We start from the raw sequence: 18,721 nt of genomic DNA, 5'->3' as shown, positions 1-18,721 counted from the left end.
ACCCTTCGTGTCAGGAGTATCATGGCCCTGATTTGTTACTCCAGAGGTGTGTGTGTAGGTAACTGTTTAAGTGGAGCAGTGTACATAGAGAACTCAAGATCGTGTTTGAATTTAGAATTTTCTAGAACATACTCTTTTGCTTCAGGGTGGGGGGCCCAGATAATGCATTGGGTATAAAATCGGACATAAATGGAGTTATTGAGAGTCTTTTTGAAGTGGTAATTTTTGGTTTGAATATTGCGACAGCAGGTGGAGCCAGTAGTAGGATTTCTGTTTCTAGGCCATTGAAGAGGCAGCAAGCTCTGCAAACCTTACATCACTGTGCTTGTTGCAAAGCTTTAGAATAGTCAATTATTAAGTATTAGCGTTGGAAAGCAATTGTAGTATTGCAACAGGAAAGCTGCGCTAAATGAAAACTTAGTCGTCAGAAAAGAGGCTTGCATTTTGGATGTATTCTGCCCTGGAAAACAGCCTGAGGCCATGCTGTGGATCATGTGTTTACACGGTGTACCCTGTGCTCTGACCCGCCACTGAGTTTAAAATGTGAGGTATATGACTCTGGGGAAAAGAGTATGAAAAGACATGATTATTCATAATAGTGTTATTTGAGTTATTGGATTGTTTTTCATTTTAAGTGGTAGTAAACATATAATTTAAGTATTTTTTCCTATTAAAAACTAAAGAACATTTGCTTTTTATACTATACAATTGTGAAATGATGACCTGCATACTTTATAACTCCAACTATGGATGCATTATCTGAATATGTAATTAAGAAGACGACAGCATTCATATGCTCCCGTTTCTTATGAATCACACAGGGAACCATGCAACTATACTCCGCCCCTCATTTCTCTGAGTGAGCTGCAGTGATCAGAGTGTGTTTTCTTTCTCTCTGAATTCTGTTTTTTTCCTAAAGTGATGGTTCATTTTACTGGCCATGTAAATAAATATGACTTACTTTTTGCTTTTACTTTTTGGAGTTAAAGATGATTCAAAACACACATCTTAATGTTTTGTTTTTTTGTTGAGAATTAGAAATGATATCTCCATGATCATTCTTATTTAGTCAGTACACGTTACTTACCCAGAAGCATGTAGTGAATGCCTGTTGCACACAGGCTTTGTGCTAAACACTGGGGATGAACTTTTAAACAGCACATACTCCTTTTCCCTAGCATCTCTCAGCTAGACAGTTAGTCAGGCCACTGCCATAGAGCCCAAGCCTTTCCTTGAGTGTGTTGTGACCTCTGGGCTTTTGGTCACAGCAAAGGGACTCAGCAGAAAGACATCAGAGACCTTTAAAGTGGAAGAAATGCTTCAGTTGCATCTGGAAGGAGATGTGTGATTAAAAATTCACTAGGAGAAGTAAAGCAATAGGTGCTTTCAGGCAATGTATTTACGTGTGCCAGAGCACTAGGTGCGAAGAGCCTATGGATGCAAGAAGTATCAGGATGCTTGCTAGAGTGGCTGGATCTTGGGCTAGGGTAGAATGCTGATGGGCCGGTCATACAGGATTCACGAAGAGCCTGTGGATGCAGGAAGCACCAGGATGCTTGCTAGAGGGGTTGGATCTTGGGCTGGGGTAGGATGCCGATGGGTCGTACAGGTTGCACAAAGAGCCTGTGGATGCAGGAAGCACCAGGATGCTTGCTAGAAGGGGCTGGACTGTGGGCTGGGGTAGGAATCTGATGGATCTTACAGAATGCATACCACCTATGAATAAATTATTCAGGAATCTCAACAACTCTAGATGTGATTTAATTTATTAGCTTTTGGAGTTCATGAAACTAAAGTTATGGATATGATCTTTGGGTACATGCATGGCTAGACTTCAATTTCAACCTCAGCTAGCATTTTAAAATATGTTCTCTGGTCACAGGGTGATTAGATGGGAATGGAGCTGCATCAATCTCTGTCCTTAGCAACTACAGGGGGAAAAAACTGCATATGCAAATTCAGTGCAGTACAGTCTAACGTCTGTATCCAAAGTTGCTGCACTTCAGCCAACTATGATGGAAAGTATTTGAAAAGAAAAATCACATCTGAGCTGAATGTGTGTGGACTTTTTCTTTATCATTGTTGTCTAAGCAAGACAGTCCAATTATATACATAGCGATTATGTTACATTAGCTACAAGTCATTTGTGTAGGGTTATACTCAAACACTACATCATTTTGTATCAGGGAGTTTTGCATCCTCCAATTTTGATACCTTCTGGGGGAATCCTGGAACCCCCATCCTCCACAGACCCCAGTAGACATGGATGACTGTATTTATTGAATACCTGCCGGACATTGTAGCTCGGAGATAATGCCTGCTCTCTAAAGAGTAAGGCCAGCTGCCTCCCAGTCATTTTTCCTCTCAGCTGTCTCCAAAATGTCATACAGTTAACACATTTAAACCACAGCACTTTATCTGTCCCCTGGTCCTGCTTTCCCCCCGGGCCTTTTCATGCCTTTAACTGACACCTCAGACCACTGAGTACTCAGTCCAGAACCTCTGTGCTGTATTTGACATTTCACCCGCCCGTCGAACTCCTCCTCCTCCTCGAGTGGTGTCATTTCTGTTCTAAAGCACGGCCTTCCGCCCCGTCCCTCCCACTGCTGGTGCACGCAGGACTCTCGCCTCCTAACCCCACTCTCCTTTTATACCGTTGCTTTTACCCCCAGTCCTTTTTCACAGAAACAATAACCCGAAATACCTTTCCCAAGTCTAAATCAGATCATATCCCTTCGCAATGAAAACCCTTTCCTGACTTCCTCTTGCAGCCTCAGTTATTTACTGCAGTCCCCAAGGGCTGAGAGTTCCGGCCCTGTGTCCCTCGACAACTCTGTGTTGTATTTCTTCCTCTCTCCTTGAGCCCAGTCTAGTTGCATGGCCTTTCGTGTCCTGCCCCACGGCCTTGGCATGTGCTCTTCCACTGCCTGGACTGCTCCTCTTCTCCTTCTGTAGCCACTTGTCGTATCTTCGTGGTGTAGGTCTTGGCTTGCGTATCTCCTCCTCTAAGAGCCCCCTCCTCCAGTCTGTGCTACAAGGACTCCTGGGTGCCTCTCACAACCTTCCACGCTTCTCCCCGTCATTGCACATGCCAGTTTTCAGGGGTGCGTGCTCTTGCAGGCCAACTGCGCAATGGCCACCTCCCATAGTACGCTGTGTGTCCCTTGGAACTGGGATCACACTCTTTCTCACCCTCCACCTCCAGCATTTATTACAGTGGCTGGCACATTGTGGGTCTTTAAAAATTGTAAAATAATCATTTAGAAGCGTAAAGCTACATGGATTTTTTTTTAAAGCTTGTAAGTCATTAATCTCAAATAAGAAAAAAATTAAGAAATTTATTTGTTTATTTATTTATCTTAATGTGCGTTGGTGTTTTTGCCATGGGTGTTGGGTCCCTGTAGTGGGTAACTGTTCCACCTATGACCTTGAAGTACCTGCCGGGGCATGGCCACTGGGGACCCTTAAGATCTGGGATGCACATCTGCGGCTCGTTCTTTGCTCCCTCATGGTTTCGGATGCTGGGACCGACCGGCTCGCTTAGTTGGTAGAACATGGGACTCTTAATCCCAGGGGTGAGGGTTTGTGCCCCACGTTGGGCACCAGATAACGTGAGAATGCCACAGAGTCTGCTTTAAGGGCAAAGGAATTTATTTGGGAAAGAAAACTCACAAGACAAAATAGAGGATTTTTTTTTTTTTTATAGGATCCCGGAAGGGTGAGGCACAGTCCCACACTATTCTTCTGCCTGCAGTTTGCCTGGTCTGTCCCAGCATCCAAAACCATGAGGGAGCAAAGAGAGAGCTTTGTATGTACATCCCAGGTCTTGAGGGTCCCCTGCGGCCACGTCCCAGGGGCAGGTACTTCAAGGTCATAGATGGAACAGCTACCCACTACAGGTCCCCTGGAGCTAGAGTTATAGACAATTGTGAGCTGCCATGTGGGTGCTGGGAATTTGAAGCCAGGTCCTGTGGAAGAGCAGTCAGTGCTCTTAACCACTTAGCCATCTCTCTAGCCCCAAGAAAATTGTTTTAGCATTGTAAACTCTTAAAGCTATTTTGGAAAAGGCATATGGCTCAATATTATTAGTTATGTCGCCCAAACGATAGAGTTACACACACTTACATAGTTTGGGGCTATTTTTAAAACAAAGTGATAACTTTTTAATGGAAATCCTACATGATGCAAATGAACTGCTCTTTCTACATATTTCAGGCTCAGTTCACTAAAATGTCTAAATTCTTGGCTCTGCTCCTTAAACCTGCTACAAAGATCACATTAGAATTCATTTTAATAGACGTTGTAAGCACAGTACCCAGCCTCATATCATCACGCTGGGCTCTTTTATTACGAGAGTCGCAGGAAGCTGAGCCTGAGGCCGTGAACACGTTGTGGGGTGTATCCAGGGCTGGGGATGGTGCCAGCTCTATTGTTTATGTAATATTCTTTCCACCTTTATCTGTGGCATACAATTGGTGTTGACTTTTGAGAAACTACTTCTCTGACCCTATCTCCCAGTCGGGGGAACAAAACCTGCTGAAATGACATCTGGCTAGCAAAGAAAAGTACTAAAGCAGCTTAGTGGAGGGAAAATTAGGCAACGTTCTTTAATAAGCGGTTCCATGCCTGCCTTTTGGATCCTTCAGAGGGAGAGTGTTCAACTTTTTCAAGGTCATGGATCCTTGAGAAGCTCAATCAGCCTGTGTGTCTCTGGTGTTCGTTGTTGATTGCTACAGTTGGACTTGCTTAGTGTGTAGCACAACACAATGTCTTTCTGACTGTATTCATAAGTGAAAGATAAAACTCAGATTATTTGTGATATTTATCACTGTTCATGTCTGGCTTATTTCTTCTTGAAGAGGAATGTAGTCATCTTTGGCAAATTGTTTCTTCTCCCCCCACATCTTGTAGGTATATCACTCGAGGGGTTTTTAAATGTCGTAAAGAGAAAGAAGGAGGCGCAGCTCTATCGCAATGAGATAAGGCACATCTTCACAGCTTTCGACGTGCACTGTAAGTGTCTTTAAAGTGTTTTCATGTAAGAATTGCTGCTGAGGAATTGGGAATGGCAGTAGATTCCCAGTGGCACAGTATACTTGGAAGATCACTACCACGCTCATTGGTTGTGGCCACAGGTGTTGATGGGGATCCTTTCCTACTTCGGGATGCTAACTTTCTAGCATACACCCTGGATGAAATAGTTGCCGTTATGTAATTGGGTTTGTGTGCTTGTCTATTGTACCTATGTTGTAGTGGGGATAGCCAGAAGACTGGCCGTATGGGGACATAGGCCACAAGCCATCCATGGACATGTGGAAGACGCTTCTGCGACTCTCACTTTCACCCATACCTGACTGGAAAAATCATTTTCCACACTACGTGTGGCTTCCAAGATTCATATGCTGACTATGGTTGTATTTTCCCCTAAATAGTAATCTATCATAGGTCTAATGCCAAGCTGGACACAGTGAACTTGGAAGACTGGAAGGTTTCGGCAGATCACAAAGACTTGAAACCTAGTGCATCATTCCAGTCTGGTCTCTGCAATCCTTTCCCTAGAACTTAGAGACCCAGAAAGTGCAAGGCTGGTGGTGGCCTTCCGGCTTATCTAGGACTGTACCCAAGGGCAGGGTATCACTACCACGTTCTGAAATTCTTCCAGGGAGACGTGTTCATTGGGTGTGTAATGACGTATGTAAGACCAACTGTAAATTACTGCTGCTGCTTCTTCTAATTTTAATAATATATTAAAATTTAACTTCCCATAACTATTATGAATGAAGTCATAGTTCACGGGGTTTATAGGAATAAGTGAATGCTTAATATTTTGTTTCCGTATAGATCGTGGATTTTTAACTCTAGAAGATTTCAAAAGGGCATTCAGTCGCGTGGCTCCCAAGCTACCCGCAAGGACAGTGCTGGAGGTGTTCAGGTACCACGCTAAGATCATTGCATCCACCATCTACCCTTGTATTTACCGTTTGCTCTCAAGAATGTTTAGTTTAACAGGGAGCCCTCATTAATGCTGACTTTTCACTTTTGGACATTTCCCTCTTACAGCCTAGTTTGATGGTCCAGGAGAGAAATCCATAGTTAGTTGTGAGTCTAGCTACCTCTTTGATAGGGGCTTATAAGGAGAGAAAAGGAGAACCTTGTGAGTTTATGTGTCACAATAAAGCTTTATTGACATTTGACACAGTTGGAGAGAAGAGCTGGAGGCACCATGGCGGCCCCTCATTCATCCGCTTCCCAAGCTGCTGCCATCGGTTCACTTGTGGTTTATACCTTCAGTGCCTCTCTTCAAAACGAGCAAGTAGCCTGAAAGCAGTCCGTGTCAGGAGCCTGCAGACTGTCATGTTAGTGACACTAGCATCAGCATGTGCAGACCTGAGAGAGTGGCCCCGCTGCCTCTTCTCTGATCCCTAGCTTGAGCCTATCATCCACTGTCACCAGAACATTAAATAGACTTTAATCACTAGCAACATCCAGAAAAACCCAAATACTGAAAGATCACAAGAGATATTCATGTATTTCTCTCCAATAAACTTAGGCGACTGAGGCCTGAATGATAACGTCATAGTTATGAGGAAGCTGGGTTCCCCATGTTGTTCCTCTGGTGGCTTTAACCCCTGACTTTTTTGTCTTCTGGGATGGCTGTTGAAATTGCAGCTGTATGATCTGAATTATGGGCAGTTGAGAGGAAAGGACAGAAGCCCTGAATCTTCTTTCGAGGTTCTGTATCAACCCCTTAAGCCCCAGTGACCAACACTTAGGTTCAAGGCTGCTTGTGTCTGCATGGGAGAGAGGGACTTTGGACAATCCTGTGCCTGCTTAGTAGAGGTTCTGATACTGCAGAAGAAAGAGAGGGAATGGATATTGGGGGACATCTGGCAGATTTTCCCTTTTGGGAGAAAAGTAATTGAATGGAATCTGGCTGGAAGCCAGCCCTGCTCAATAGAAATTATCAAGTAGGTTATTTGAATAAGGATTGTGCGCATTATCATTAACAGTGACATATATGAAATTCATTTGCTGCCTCGCTCACAAGCAAGCCATTGAGCAGGCTATTGAAGGAGAACATGTATCCTGATGCATACAAAGTGAATGTGGAGAATGTAGGTGATTTTGTAAAAGCAGGTTCTTAAATGTATATTAGCATCTGTTTATGTGCTTCGTGATGAGATGAACAGTGAATATCAATGTATTTCTACCTTTCAGTGGTAGATTTTGAGAGGAATTAAAAATTGGCATTTATTTCCATGTATATATAGACATGTATATAAAGGAGTTGCCCAAATTGGCTGACCTTTAAGTGTTTGATACATGGTTATAGTAGATGCTACCTTGTAGAGATTTTTGAAGAAAAATATATTTTTTTCCTGGTACTGGGCCTCAAACCCAGGGCCTCTTGCATGCTACACAGGTACCCTATCACTGAGTGGTAACATACCCAGCTCACTCTGTAGGTTTTCTTGTAGGCAGGACCTCACTAGGTTGTCCACACTGACCAGACATCTATCTGAAGGAGTGTAGCCACTGGTAATTAACCCCACCCCCATGCACATGTACATTCTTAGACTTAGTAGGTCATTAAAAATCGTCATGAGAGTAAGAAGTGGGTGTGCTGGGAGACAGAAGGATTCCAGAGGGCATGGGGGGTGGGACAGAGGGAGATGGGGGAATGAATACAATCAAAATACCTTACGTACATGAATAAAATTGTCAGAGAATAAATTAAAATTTATTTTTGTAAAACAAGTCCCAAAACCTTAATATGTTTTCAAAATCTACCTGTGATATCAAGAAAGATAAATATTTCTGGGTTTCAGTCAGCAGTAGTAAAACAGTATTAACTGAACAAATTCAAAACTGGTTAAACCTTTTCATCATCAGTGGGTGGAACTAAAAGCTGAAGGCATCAGGGCCATGGTCACCTGGTCTCATTTAGAGCTGTATAATTTAATGAGGTGTCTATGACAGCTCCTAAAGCCAAGTCTCAAATTAAACTTTAAATTGCTCAGTCAGAAAGGATTAAGTCAAGATGTTCCAAAATAATAAAGTAAATTAAATCGCATTATTAAATGTTATGAATAATTTCTAGTGATAACAGTTATTTGCCATTAATAATAAAATCCACATGTTAAATTACTTAGCTATTTTCTATTATATTTTCATAATTACATAATTGTTAATATAGTAGCACATGTGCATATAGGCTGTAAATACATGTATTTCTATTGTGGATTTTGTGCTAATCAAGTTGTGTGCTGTTTACTAATGTTTTATGCTCAAAACAATTTAGAGATCACCATAATATATAGCCAAGGCAAAGCATTTTAGTTGGTTGAGTGTGCCTTATTTAAGTCCATTATATTCGGCTGGGGAAATGGCTCAGCAGTTAAGGTCATTTGCTGTTCTTGCCAAGACAGCACACACATTGGGTGAGTCACAGCCACCTGTGACTTCAGTTCTGGAGGATCTGACACTGTCCTGGCTTCCAAGAGAACCTCAACACATGTGCACACACACATAACAATGAGATCTTCTAAAAATTAGTTTATTCTATCAACACCATAATCTATGAACTAGACACAAAAGAATATAAATATGAACAACTACTGGACTCAAAGGGGAAGGAAAAATATTTCCTGTTTGTGCAGATTGAAAGAGACCAAAGAAGTAGAGGTGTCTGACACCCAGTAAGCAAAAGCATCCCCATGTCAGTGGTACACGTGGTTTTCAGGCATAGGAAAACAAAAATGAGCTGCTGGAGCTCTTCACGATGTACAGTGCTGTGATGATTCCAAGGCCAGGCTCCCTCTCTGAGAGGCCAGAGAAGCTGGAGGAATTTAAACAGGACCAGAGTTCCTTGTGGTTTGATGACTTGGGGGGAGGGGGAGATTAATTTTTCGGTCTAATGGCCGTCAGGTTCTTCCCGGAGAAATTTCTAGAGATCAAGAGTGGTCAGTTTGAGAAGTGACCTCCCTTGTTATGCTCTCATTCTGCAAACCAAATCAGACTACAACTGTAAAACCAAGTAAGCAAATAACAGCAGCAAAGCCTACGTGGACGTGATGCATCAAAGACTTACTTTACTTTAACTTGATGAGAGCACCAGCATGTCCGTAATTACTTCAGAGTGCCGCAAGATGAAACAGTATTTTTATAACGTTGGTGAATAGTTGGCCATCTTGTTGCTGTCTAGGGTTGCAGCACAAGTAAAAGCAGTATGGTTTTCAACAGATGCATTTATTTCTCAAGTTCATATGCTGACTGTTCGGTAGCTATTCCTTTTTATTTACTGTCTTGTCAGTCCTACACTTAGATGGATTCAAAGCTCACCCCTGAATCATGTTCCATAGCTTTTGCTTCTACGGATTGCATGAACCACATTTCCTGTTGCCTTTTATATTCAGAAATACTTACCTGGAACATTGTACCTGAATAAAATTATATAGTGGGTCAATACTAAAATTTTATAGTCAGCTTTTTCTTTGAAATGCTGGTTTATTCTTTTTCTGTTTGCTTGTTTTTTTCTTTTGTCGAGACAGGGTTTCTCTTCTATGTAGTTTTGATGTCTGTCCTGGATCTCGCTCTGTAGACCAGGCTGGCCTGGAACTCACAGAGATCCGCCTGGCTCTGCCTCTTGAGTACTGGGATTAAAGGTGTGCACCCCCGCCGCCCGGCCACTGGTTTGTTCTTATGTGGGAAGTCCCTTTTAAAGTTTTTTATTTTAATTTTTAATTATTTGTAGGCATGTCTCTCCGTGAGGGTTTGTGTATGTGAGTGCATTTTTCTATAGAGGCCAGAAGAAGGCATTAGATTCCCTGGAGCTGGAGTTACAGGCAGTTGTGGATTACCTGACATTGGTGCAGAGTGTTGAATTCAGGTCCTTTGCAAGAACAGTATGTACTCTTAACAGCCGAGTCATCTCACCATGTCTCTTAGTACATTTCCTGTAATGTCTATTTCCATATGTGACCTGGCCATTGTGGCTTTTTACTTTGTGATTTGGTTTTGTTTTCCTCTTCTATTTCTTTGTTGAGCGGTATCTGCTGATACTTCCTGCCTTTTTTGTTACTCTGCTGTCCTGTTCCTGTTAATTTACTGTATCTCCTCTATGCCGTTTATGTGTATTTTCAGTCTTGTTGTAGAGAAAGGATTGCTTTATTGGGGAAACAGTAAGTTTAGAGATTTTATTGTTAGGCAGGATATGGTGACGCTCACCTATGATCTTAGCGTTTGGGAGATGAACACAGGAGATTCAAGAGTTCAGTGCTTGCCTCAGTCCGATAGTGAGTTCTGGCCGAGCCTGGAAGACATGAAACTGTGTTTCAAAACAAACAGAAGTGTATATGTGGGGGTGGAGCGACTGCTTTCAATATTTGAAATTTGGCAACTTTTCTTTTGTCTTAGAGGTGGTCGTCAGGATTTGTGTGTTTATGTATTAAAGTCGCTGAGACTGTATCCTAGATAATGCTGTATTCAGAAGTTCTTAGTTAATTCTTTTTTTGATCTCTCTCTCACACGCAGTAAAAGGTAACTAGCATTGTGTGTTACTGTGGAGTTTATGTCACCTCGCAGGCTGTTCCAGACACTTAGTGATCAAAACAAGCATCATGTTTCCTCTTTAACACTAATCGAACCTACTGGAAACTTTATAGTACTATCTTTTTTATGTTCAAATTTTTTTTAGTGAGTCTGCTGAGTACAGTTAAAACTCTTTAACCTAGCCCTCCAACATCTGGCCCCCTTCCCAACATCTGGTTCCTTTCCAGGCTTGTCTTTCACTTGTCTTGAATTTCTGTTTCCCTGGCATGATGTTTGTGCTGTTGATTGTATGATGTTCAGTTTCCCTTGCCTGGCGCGGACTTGCCCTACTCCCGATTGGCCCAGATTTGAACTGTCTTCTCTATCACTGCTCAGTAGACCCTGTCCATCCCTGCGTTGAACGGTCGTGTCTCCTTTCTTTAAACTTGGATAGGATTTATTGTTATACATTCATCAATTATGTGCTAAACAAACATGCGGTGTTTCTGATTATCTCCATAAAGTACTTCAAGCTCTTTGAGTTTATGGATTTATCTCCCATCGTTTTTGGTCACTGACGTGATGCCTTATGCATTGCGGTTAGTAAATGATTGTTGGTCTATTTGTCCCTAATTTGAAACACCCAGTGCCGGTAAAAATTCTCATTTCTAGTTTTCTTCATGGTTTATTTCTCACCAACTAGGAGGGAGCACTTTAAACTTAGGACTAGAGCCTGATGGCCACATGCAGCCTTGCTTTCTTCCTTCTCCTCCTGCATGTGATTTTCATAAGTTAACCTCTGGACTGCCTCTCTCTGCTTTATTGTGGGGGTAGGTTTAGTTTATGGTCTGATCTCAGCTGTCATCAGGGAGTGAACGTTTTCTCTTGTGTGTCTATGTTTACTTCACCCCATCTAGACTCTTCTCCATCTTATTGTAAGTGCTGGTATTTGTATCTTCCCACCACCTGCCAACCGGTAAAGAGCTCTAGCAAGCCTCCTCCTCCTCCTCTTCCCAGCCATTAAATGGAAAGTGTGTATTCAAAAGGCCAGTGTCTTGACAAGGATCCCGAGTGCACATCTGGATTGCTACAGACCAGTGTAGGGTGGAAACAAAGCCACCAAAGTACCCTCCAGCCATGCATGGCAACATTCAAGTTATAAATGATATTTTTGATGTAAGAATCCCCTTCATATTACTTGGAGGAAGTTCAAAGTACATAGACCATTTAGCTCTCTTCTGAGGGGCATTAAAAATTATTTGAAAATAAGAACATCATGACTTATTAAATAATACATGATCAATGTGTGAGTGTTGGTAGGAGGTTGAAGTTTAGGAATGCAATTTTAAAAGGGAGTGATGCATATTCTCTTGGCAAAAAAATATGATATATGCCTCATGTCCCAGCTGTAACAGATGGAACGATTGTCCTGAGCTGGGGTAAAATGAGCCAACAGATACCTCTGTTTTACTGGAGGGAGCGTCTTTCAGAGTCACTGGGCCTACAGAACGGTGACTAAGATGGCGGCGTTTGTTTCTCCAGGTCATGTGCATCTCTTGAAATACTATTCCTCACTGTGTTCTTTGGCTGCCCCCATTCCTGTAGCTGTAAGTTTCTCCGGTCCTACCTGACCTGCAGTCCTGCAGCCACTTATAAAATAATCACTCAGAGGCATAATATTAATTGTGAGTTATATGGCCTATGGCTCAGGCTTCTTGCTAGCTAATTCTTATAACTTAACCCAACCCATAACTATTAATCTGTGTATCGCCACGTGTTCCGTGGCTTTACCTGTGTCCCATTACATGTTGCTCCTTGGACGGCAGTTCAGCATCTGCCCCCACTCTCCTTTCTCCTCTCACTGTCTCTCTTGGATTTCCCCACCTGGCTCCATCCTGCCCTGCCATAGGCCAATGCAGCTTTATTTATTAGCCAATGGGAGCAACGCATATTCACAGCGTACAGAAAGACATCCCACAGCACATGCCCTTCAGTGAGCAACCAGTTTGCTGTGTATCATTTCCTTGAACCATCTCTAGTAGACTTGTTTGCCTGGCTTTACTTTGTATGTCAGAATGTGACTCAAGAATAGTCAAGTGACCTGGGTAAGATGTGAGTTCTTATAGTCAGTGCCTACTTTGGTGAGTGCGGTTGTTTATCTGTAATTATTTGCATGCTTTTGTATAGGAAAATGTAAAGGACTTGAAATCGTTTTCTCATTCTTCATAGCCACACATAGGCAGAAGTGACTAGCTCTATCTATGTGTCCTGCCCAAACAGGTCAATTTCTGAGATGCCATGCCATTCCCCATAAATACATATGATTATTATATATCAATCAGAATTGAAAAGTACAAAATCCATCTACATAAATAGTTCTACACTGGTCATTTTTATTACCAGTTTTTTCAAGGCCCCATTGACAGAAATCATTTCGTTCTACTGCCAGTACGAAGTTTAGAACTGGTGACACAGGAATTTAAACAGAGTTCAGGGACTGGACAGGAAATGAGTACAGAAGAGTGATAGCTTCATCATGCAGGGTTGATTTCTTTAGTTTACCTAACTAATTTCCTATCATCAAAGATACATGATTTGATAGGAATGAGTACGTAATCACTTTCACATTTCGGATTCCTAGATTCTCTATTTTCTCCTCATGCTAAAAACCATGCAGATACAAATTCTACCCATCTTTTAAGGCCAAGAGAGTAAGGTATTTCCTGTCTTGAAAGCCAGTTTTACCCAATACTCTGTCCATATGTTTTCCATCCCCTAACAAGGAAATTGTCTGAACTTCCTGCTTTAAACTCCTAACCCTCTGTGAACATCTTTGTCTTGGTGGTTTTACATAGTTCTTTGTATACACACATTCTTCCTTCCATTAGCACATGTGCTTAGCATGAGCCGGCATGGGAGAATATTTATTACCACACTCCACACGGCTCACTGCTCAGTTCTTTACTACAATTGGCTACGTTAGAAATGAATGACTTATGCAGAGCATGGGGGCTTTATTGCTCTTCCTTGTTGTTTGCTTGCTTGCTTTACTCTGCAAGTGTGACGCCGGTGCCGTGGAAGGGTCATGGGGTTCAGTGGAGCCCCTAGTTAGGAATCAGACACAAGCTCTAGTCCCAGCTCTACCACTGACCTGCCATCCCACATATCACTGAGCCTTTTTAGTTGGACTCTCTTTGTTTCCACAGTAAAGGGGGGGGGGGGGGGCGCTGCCAGGCTTCTTTTGGCTCAGAAATGCACGGTGGAGTTATTTATCATGGAGAGTGGCGTGGCAGACTTTTATTTTCTCTGTGTACCACAGATATTGAGAAGCCTCCACAGTATGAATACAGATGTGGTCTGTCAGTGTAACAAAGACCGTTCTCAAGAGGAAATTACTGGGCTTGACAGCCGTCCAATCCTAGCTTTAGTTTTGAGATGTCACTGTAGCAAGTGTTTGGGCCACTGTCTCCAACTCCTCATCTACATATGTGGCTGAATAGCACAACTGTCATATAAGAGACGACTTATATATGCCATATAACTGTCATTAATTCAGCTGTCATATAAGCGACTACTACATGGTTTCTTTCTGTGACCAAATGTTGCTAACCCGTTCAGTCAACCTTGGTATTATTAATAGCCACACATCATGAATGTATTCATACCTCTTTCCTTTATAGCAAAAGGAATCAATTTCTTGTTTTTTCTCTTTGTGGTAGATAGTGAACTTTGGGAGGGGAGTTTAATCATATTGTGTGTTGTATTTATGAAGTAAAAAAGTGTGCATTTGTGAAAGGAACTTCATATTTTATGAGATATTTAAAATTACACTATTTTATTTCTGTTTTTTTCAAGATAGAGTTTCATTCTGTAGCCCGAATTGGCCTGTCACATGCTTTGTAGGCTAAGCTGGCCTTGAACTCAAAGCCGTTCTTCTTCCTCTGCCTCAAAATTGTGGTTTAATGTTATGGAAAAATAGGTTCAGAATTAAAAAAATATATCAAAATTGCTATCCTAAAACCAGATTGAAGGTTTCCAGGACTAGGTTTTTATCAATGACATAGAAACCTATGTGTTCGCTCCCTGAAGTTCTGACATCCTGTCTACCTTCCTCTTACACAGCCATTCTTTTCCATTAAACTCCATTGAATAAATAGACCCTCATTTTGCAGTGAGCTCTGGAGACAGGTATCAGCGCAGGGACTTATTGGCAATGCTAATCTCAACCCCACTGAATCACTCGTATTTACTTTAATATGATCCCTTCATGATTGATATTCATATTAAACTTTGGAAATCACTGTCTACCTTTCTAGTTAAATTTAGACTAATGAGAGTAAATTATCATTACATTTTAATGTTACTTTCTTACTTCAATAGCTTCTCATTGCTTACCATAGAAAAATCTAGATTCTTTAGCTTAACGTGCAAAGCTGACAGACAAACAGAAACTGGAATGCCTTTTTGGCGCCTTCTCCTACGTTTCCCAGGTTAAATACCACTCCAGTCCACTCACCGTATGTTGAGCCTATCTTTTCTGTCTTCCCACGTTTTTGCGCATGCTGGGTTCACTGCTCTTTTCCCCTCCCATCTTCCTATCTACTTATCTAAATGGTCTCCCTTGCTGCTCCAGCCCACAAAACATCCTTCGTATTCTCTAGAACTGCTAAGGCATGATGCCCTGTTCGCATAATCAGTAACTGTAACTGCTGTTGCCTGAGGTTCTGCTCTGTGCCAGGCATTGTGTGGAAGCTCATGGGCTGTGTCATCTACGCCCGCTTAACAAATGAGGAAATGTCTTGGAGAGGTCAAAGGATTTGCTCCAGACCACCAGCTGGTTAGTAGTGGAACCAAGGTTCAGACTCAGGCAGGCTGACTCCACAGCTTATGCTGTCAATCACTTTCTTTTTGCAGTATCAACGTTCTGCAGGCAGGGCTATGCCCTTGTAGCCCCACAGCATGAGCAAGGCAGGCACATTGCCCAAAAAGTCTTCTTGATAAACCAGTTGCATAATCAGGTAGCTCTTCCCTGTTCCTGTGAATTGGTGTGGTTTGGTTTTGATTGTTGAGATTTCACTTGATTATCTGCAACGTAAACAAAAGGCACTGTTTACAAAAATACACACAAAGGAAGCTGAAACAGCACTTTATCAAACGAAAACCTGCAAGCATTCGAGTTCAGGTTGCTTTCATAGGAATGCGTGTGTTACACATCTTTCCTGGGGAATTATAGCACAGTACCGAAAGATCTGCTAAATACATTGTGAAAAAAACAAGTATGTAAAACTGGAATGGAGGTACTCTTTTGACTGGGGAATATGCTAACCTAACTGTTTATCCCCTGTCTTCAGAAGGCAGGGTTGTCCTTGGATTCGTTAGAAGACTTTTTACTCAGTTGCAGTGAGTTCAGCATTGTGGCTGCTAATTTCTACCTTGCTTGCATTCTCTGTCCTCTTCCCCTTCTTGTTTGAAGTCAGCTGCTACAGACAGTCAGAAAGAACTGGAACCAAGTCCTCTGTAGCCTTGGTGGGGAGCCCTGTCCTGCATGCTCTTTCCCTTGACTTCGACTGATGGCTCATTGAAGATTTGAGTTCTCCCGGCCCCGAGACGACCTCAGGTGCCAACACAGTTGCATTGTGTTCTCACTACCTTTGCCGTCTCTCCCGTCTCGTCTCCTCCTCACTCACGTCTGTCCTCCTCACCTGAGGAACTTGGAATTGTACAGCTTCAGAAGAGGTTCTGGTGGCCAGACATGCATCCCGTTGCCTGCCTCATCCGTCATCTCCCCATGCTGTGTCTTCCACACCCGCCTCTCATTCTTCTCAGCAGCTGGTAATCCCCAGGATTATTATTACTTTTTCTTCCTTGTTTTCACTTAGGCCCACTGTTGGCTCTGGTCTCTGCTGCAGGTCCTAAGCTGTTAAGTGGGCTCTGGTACATCTACTTGGTTTTTGTCAGTCTGCAGACTGAGTTTACTGTCCATTTGCCTTCATTCTCTGGGACATCTGCCCCTGCCCCCAAACACAGCACCCATCCTATGATCAATTAATTTGTGTGTGTGTGTGTGTGTGTGTGTGTGTGTGTGTGTGTGTGTGTGTGTGTGTCTCATCCAGTGTGAACTCTGCTGCCATCTTCCTGGATCATTTTGCTTACCCCCACCCCCACCCCAGCCTGCTTTGACCCCTGTGTGACCCATGCAGGGGTCACATTCACATTCATGTACAGACTATAATTTTTATTTCACCAAAGGCAAGTTTGGATTAGCCAAAGCCGCCTTCTGCACTTAGTTAACTGCTCCGAGTCTGGGTAGTTGGAGAACACGTTCTTTTCCCAACCACAGCCTGATGTGTGGTACTTCAGGTCATGCCATATCCCATGACTATCCAGAAGGACTTGAACTCAGCTGTCTTCAATTCCTTGCTACAGCATTGGCAAATTGTTGACCCCTTCTGTTCCTGTGGCCACATTCTTCTTTCAAGATACAGTATTCTTGGTGTAACCCTCTGTACCAAGTCAACCCTCTCTAATAACTTGTTCTCTGATGGTTACAGTTCTTCCTACTATGCCATAATAAGGTAGTCCTGGCTTCTGTCTGTGGAGACCGTCTCAGACTCTGCTTAGGTTCCGTGGCCACCCTTCTTCCCCTCCAGTCTTTCTGTGGTCCTTCCGTTGTTTTCTAAGGAAGGACATTTACAATCTCTTGTCTCTCCTTCTTTCTTCTCTTCGGTTTTCACTAGTTCTCCTCTGTGCTTGTCTTGTTCCCCCCATTCTGATAGGAGACATCGTTCTCCAGCAGCCATTGCCTCCCCCGTTATAACTTCTCTCCCTGCTGCAGACCCACCCCGTTCCCCCAGCCTAGAGAGCTGCTTTGCCTCTTCCCTTTCTTCCCAGTTGTCTCTGTCTTTTGGGGGGTTTACTGTCAGCTTCCCATGGCTTTCAGCCTAGGGACTCTGTTTTTGATTTTCCCTCTTCTCCAGATTTCTTAACACCATGTAGAGCCATGGGCAGTGACCATGGCTCCCTTTCATCCTACACCATCTGTATATTAACTTCTGAGTCCTTCTGACAGTCCTCCATGTCAACTGTAATATCAGCCCATTTGCTAAACTCCTTTCTTGCTAGTTCAAGACAAACTCTAGTTAGTTCTCAGTTACTTTATATATTGGTCAAAGGAAATAAAAGTCATGCTAAACCGATAAATAAAGCAGAAATTTTATTTTATATAGCATATTGCTCTTCCATTAATGGTCAATTACTTTTGTTATATCTCAAAAATATATTTCTTGATTTAGTAATACCAGTCTGATAATAATGGAGGAATAGATAACTCACAGTTAAAATATCAATACCAATAGACATGTTAATACAGAAGGGGAAATCTCATGGCGTCTACCCCTGGACAAAGAGCTATAGGCAACTAATGACTGCTACTAATTACTCTCTCCAAGAATTGGTTATGTAATACAAAATGGTCAGACCTGAATCATACACACACAAGCAAGACTAAATGGACTTGGCAGTTGTATTTATATATTTACATGTATGTGTGTATAATATTTTCCTATTACCAATTGTCTTATTCATTTATTTCCATTGATTGTGTATTGGGGGGTATCATATGTGGTGTGTGTGTATGTGTGTGGGTGTATATATATATGTGTAACAATTATAATCAAAGAAAAAGAGGCCATCAATTTGAAGGAGAGCATGGGAAGGGTTGGAGGGAGAAAAGGGAAAAGGGAAAGTGATATAATTATATTTTAATTAAAATTAAAAAAATTTAAAAATCTACAGTCCCATGTTCAGCACAGTCTTACAATAGCCAAGATATGAGACAGCCTATGTACCCATCAGTGGATAGATGGATAAAAATGATTATGTATGTAACTATATATATATATATATATATATATATATATATCTTTATGCCATATAGGCACATACGTACACATATAAAGTGGAATGCTATTCCTTAAGAGAAAAGTAAGTCTGCCATGTGCCGCAGTTTTCAGAACATTATACTAAAGGAAATACACCAGGCAAAGAAGGACAGATATGACATAGTATTACTCACCTGTGAGATCTCAAAATCATCAGATTGACAGAAATGGTAGAACGAACCGTGGCTGCCAGAGTCCAGGTAATGGGGAGGGGGCTATCGATTAAAAGGACAACTTGTAGTTATACAATG

The 18,721-nt window shown here is 42.1% G+C and overlaps 1 protein-coding gene across 1 annotated transcript in view; it reads left to right on the top strand.

Annotated features, from left to right (window-relative positions):
• Nucleotides 1–18,721, top strand: part of Efcab11 (EF-hand calcium binding domain 11) — a 160,317-nt gene that overhangs the window by 24,543 nt on the left and 117,053 nt on the right. Inside the window, exons 4-5 of the mRNA XM_052738198.1 lie at nucleotides 4,912–5,013; nucleotides 5,842–5,932. Of these exons, the coding sequence (XP_052594158.1) occupies nucleotides 4,912–5,013; nucleotides 5,842–5,932 (193 nt within the window). The remainder of the gene's footprint in view (nucleotides 1–4,911; nucleotides 5,014–5,841; nucleotides 5,933–18,721) is intronic.

This window comes from Peromyscus californicus, unplaced genomic scaffold, assembly GCF_007827085.1.
Source record: "Peromyscus californicus insignis strain IS unplaced genomic scaffold, ASM782708v3 Scaffold_15__1_contigs__length_86483966, whole genome shotgun sequence".
Classification (NCBI taxonomy): domain Eukaryota; kingdom Metazoa; phylum Chordata; class Mammalia; order Rodentia; family Cricetidae; genus Peromyscus; species Peromyscus californicus.
This window is presented reverse-complemented; position numbering and strand designations above follow the sequence as displayed.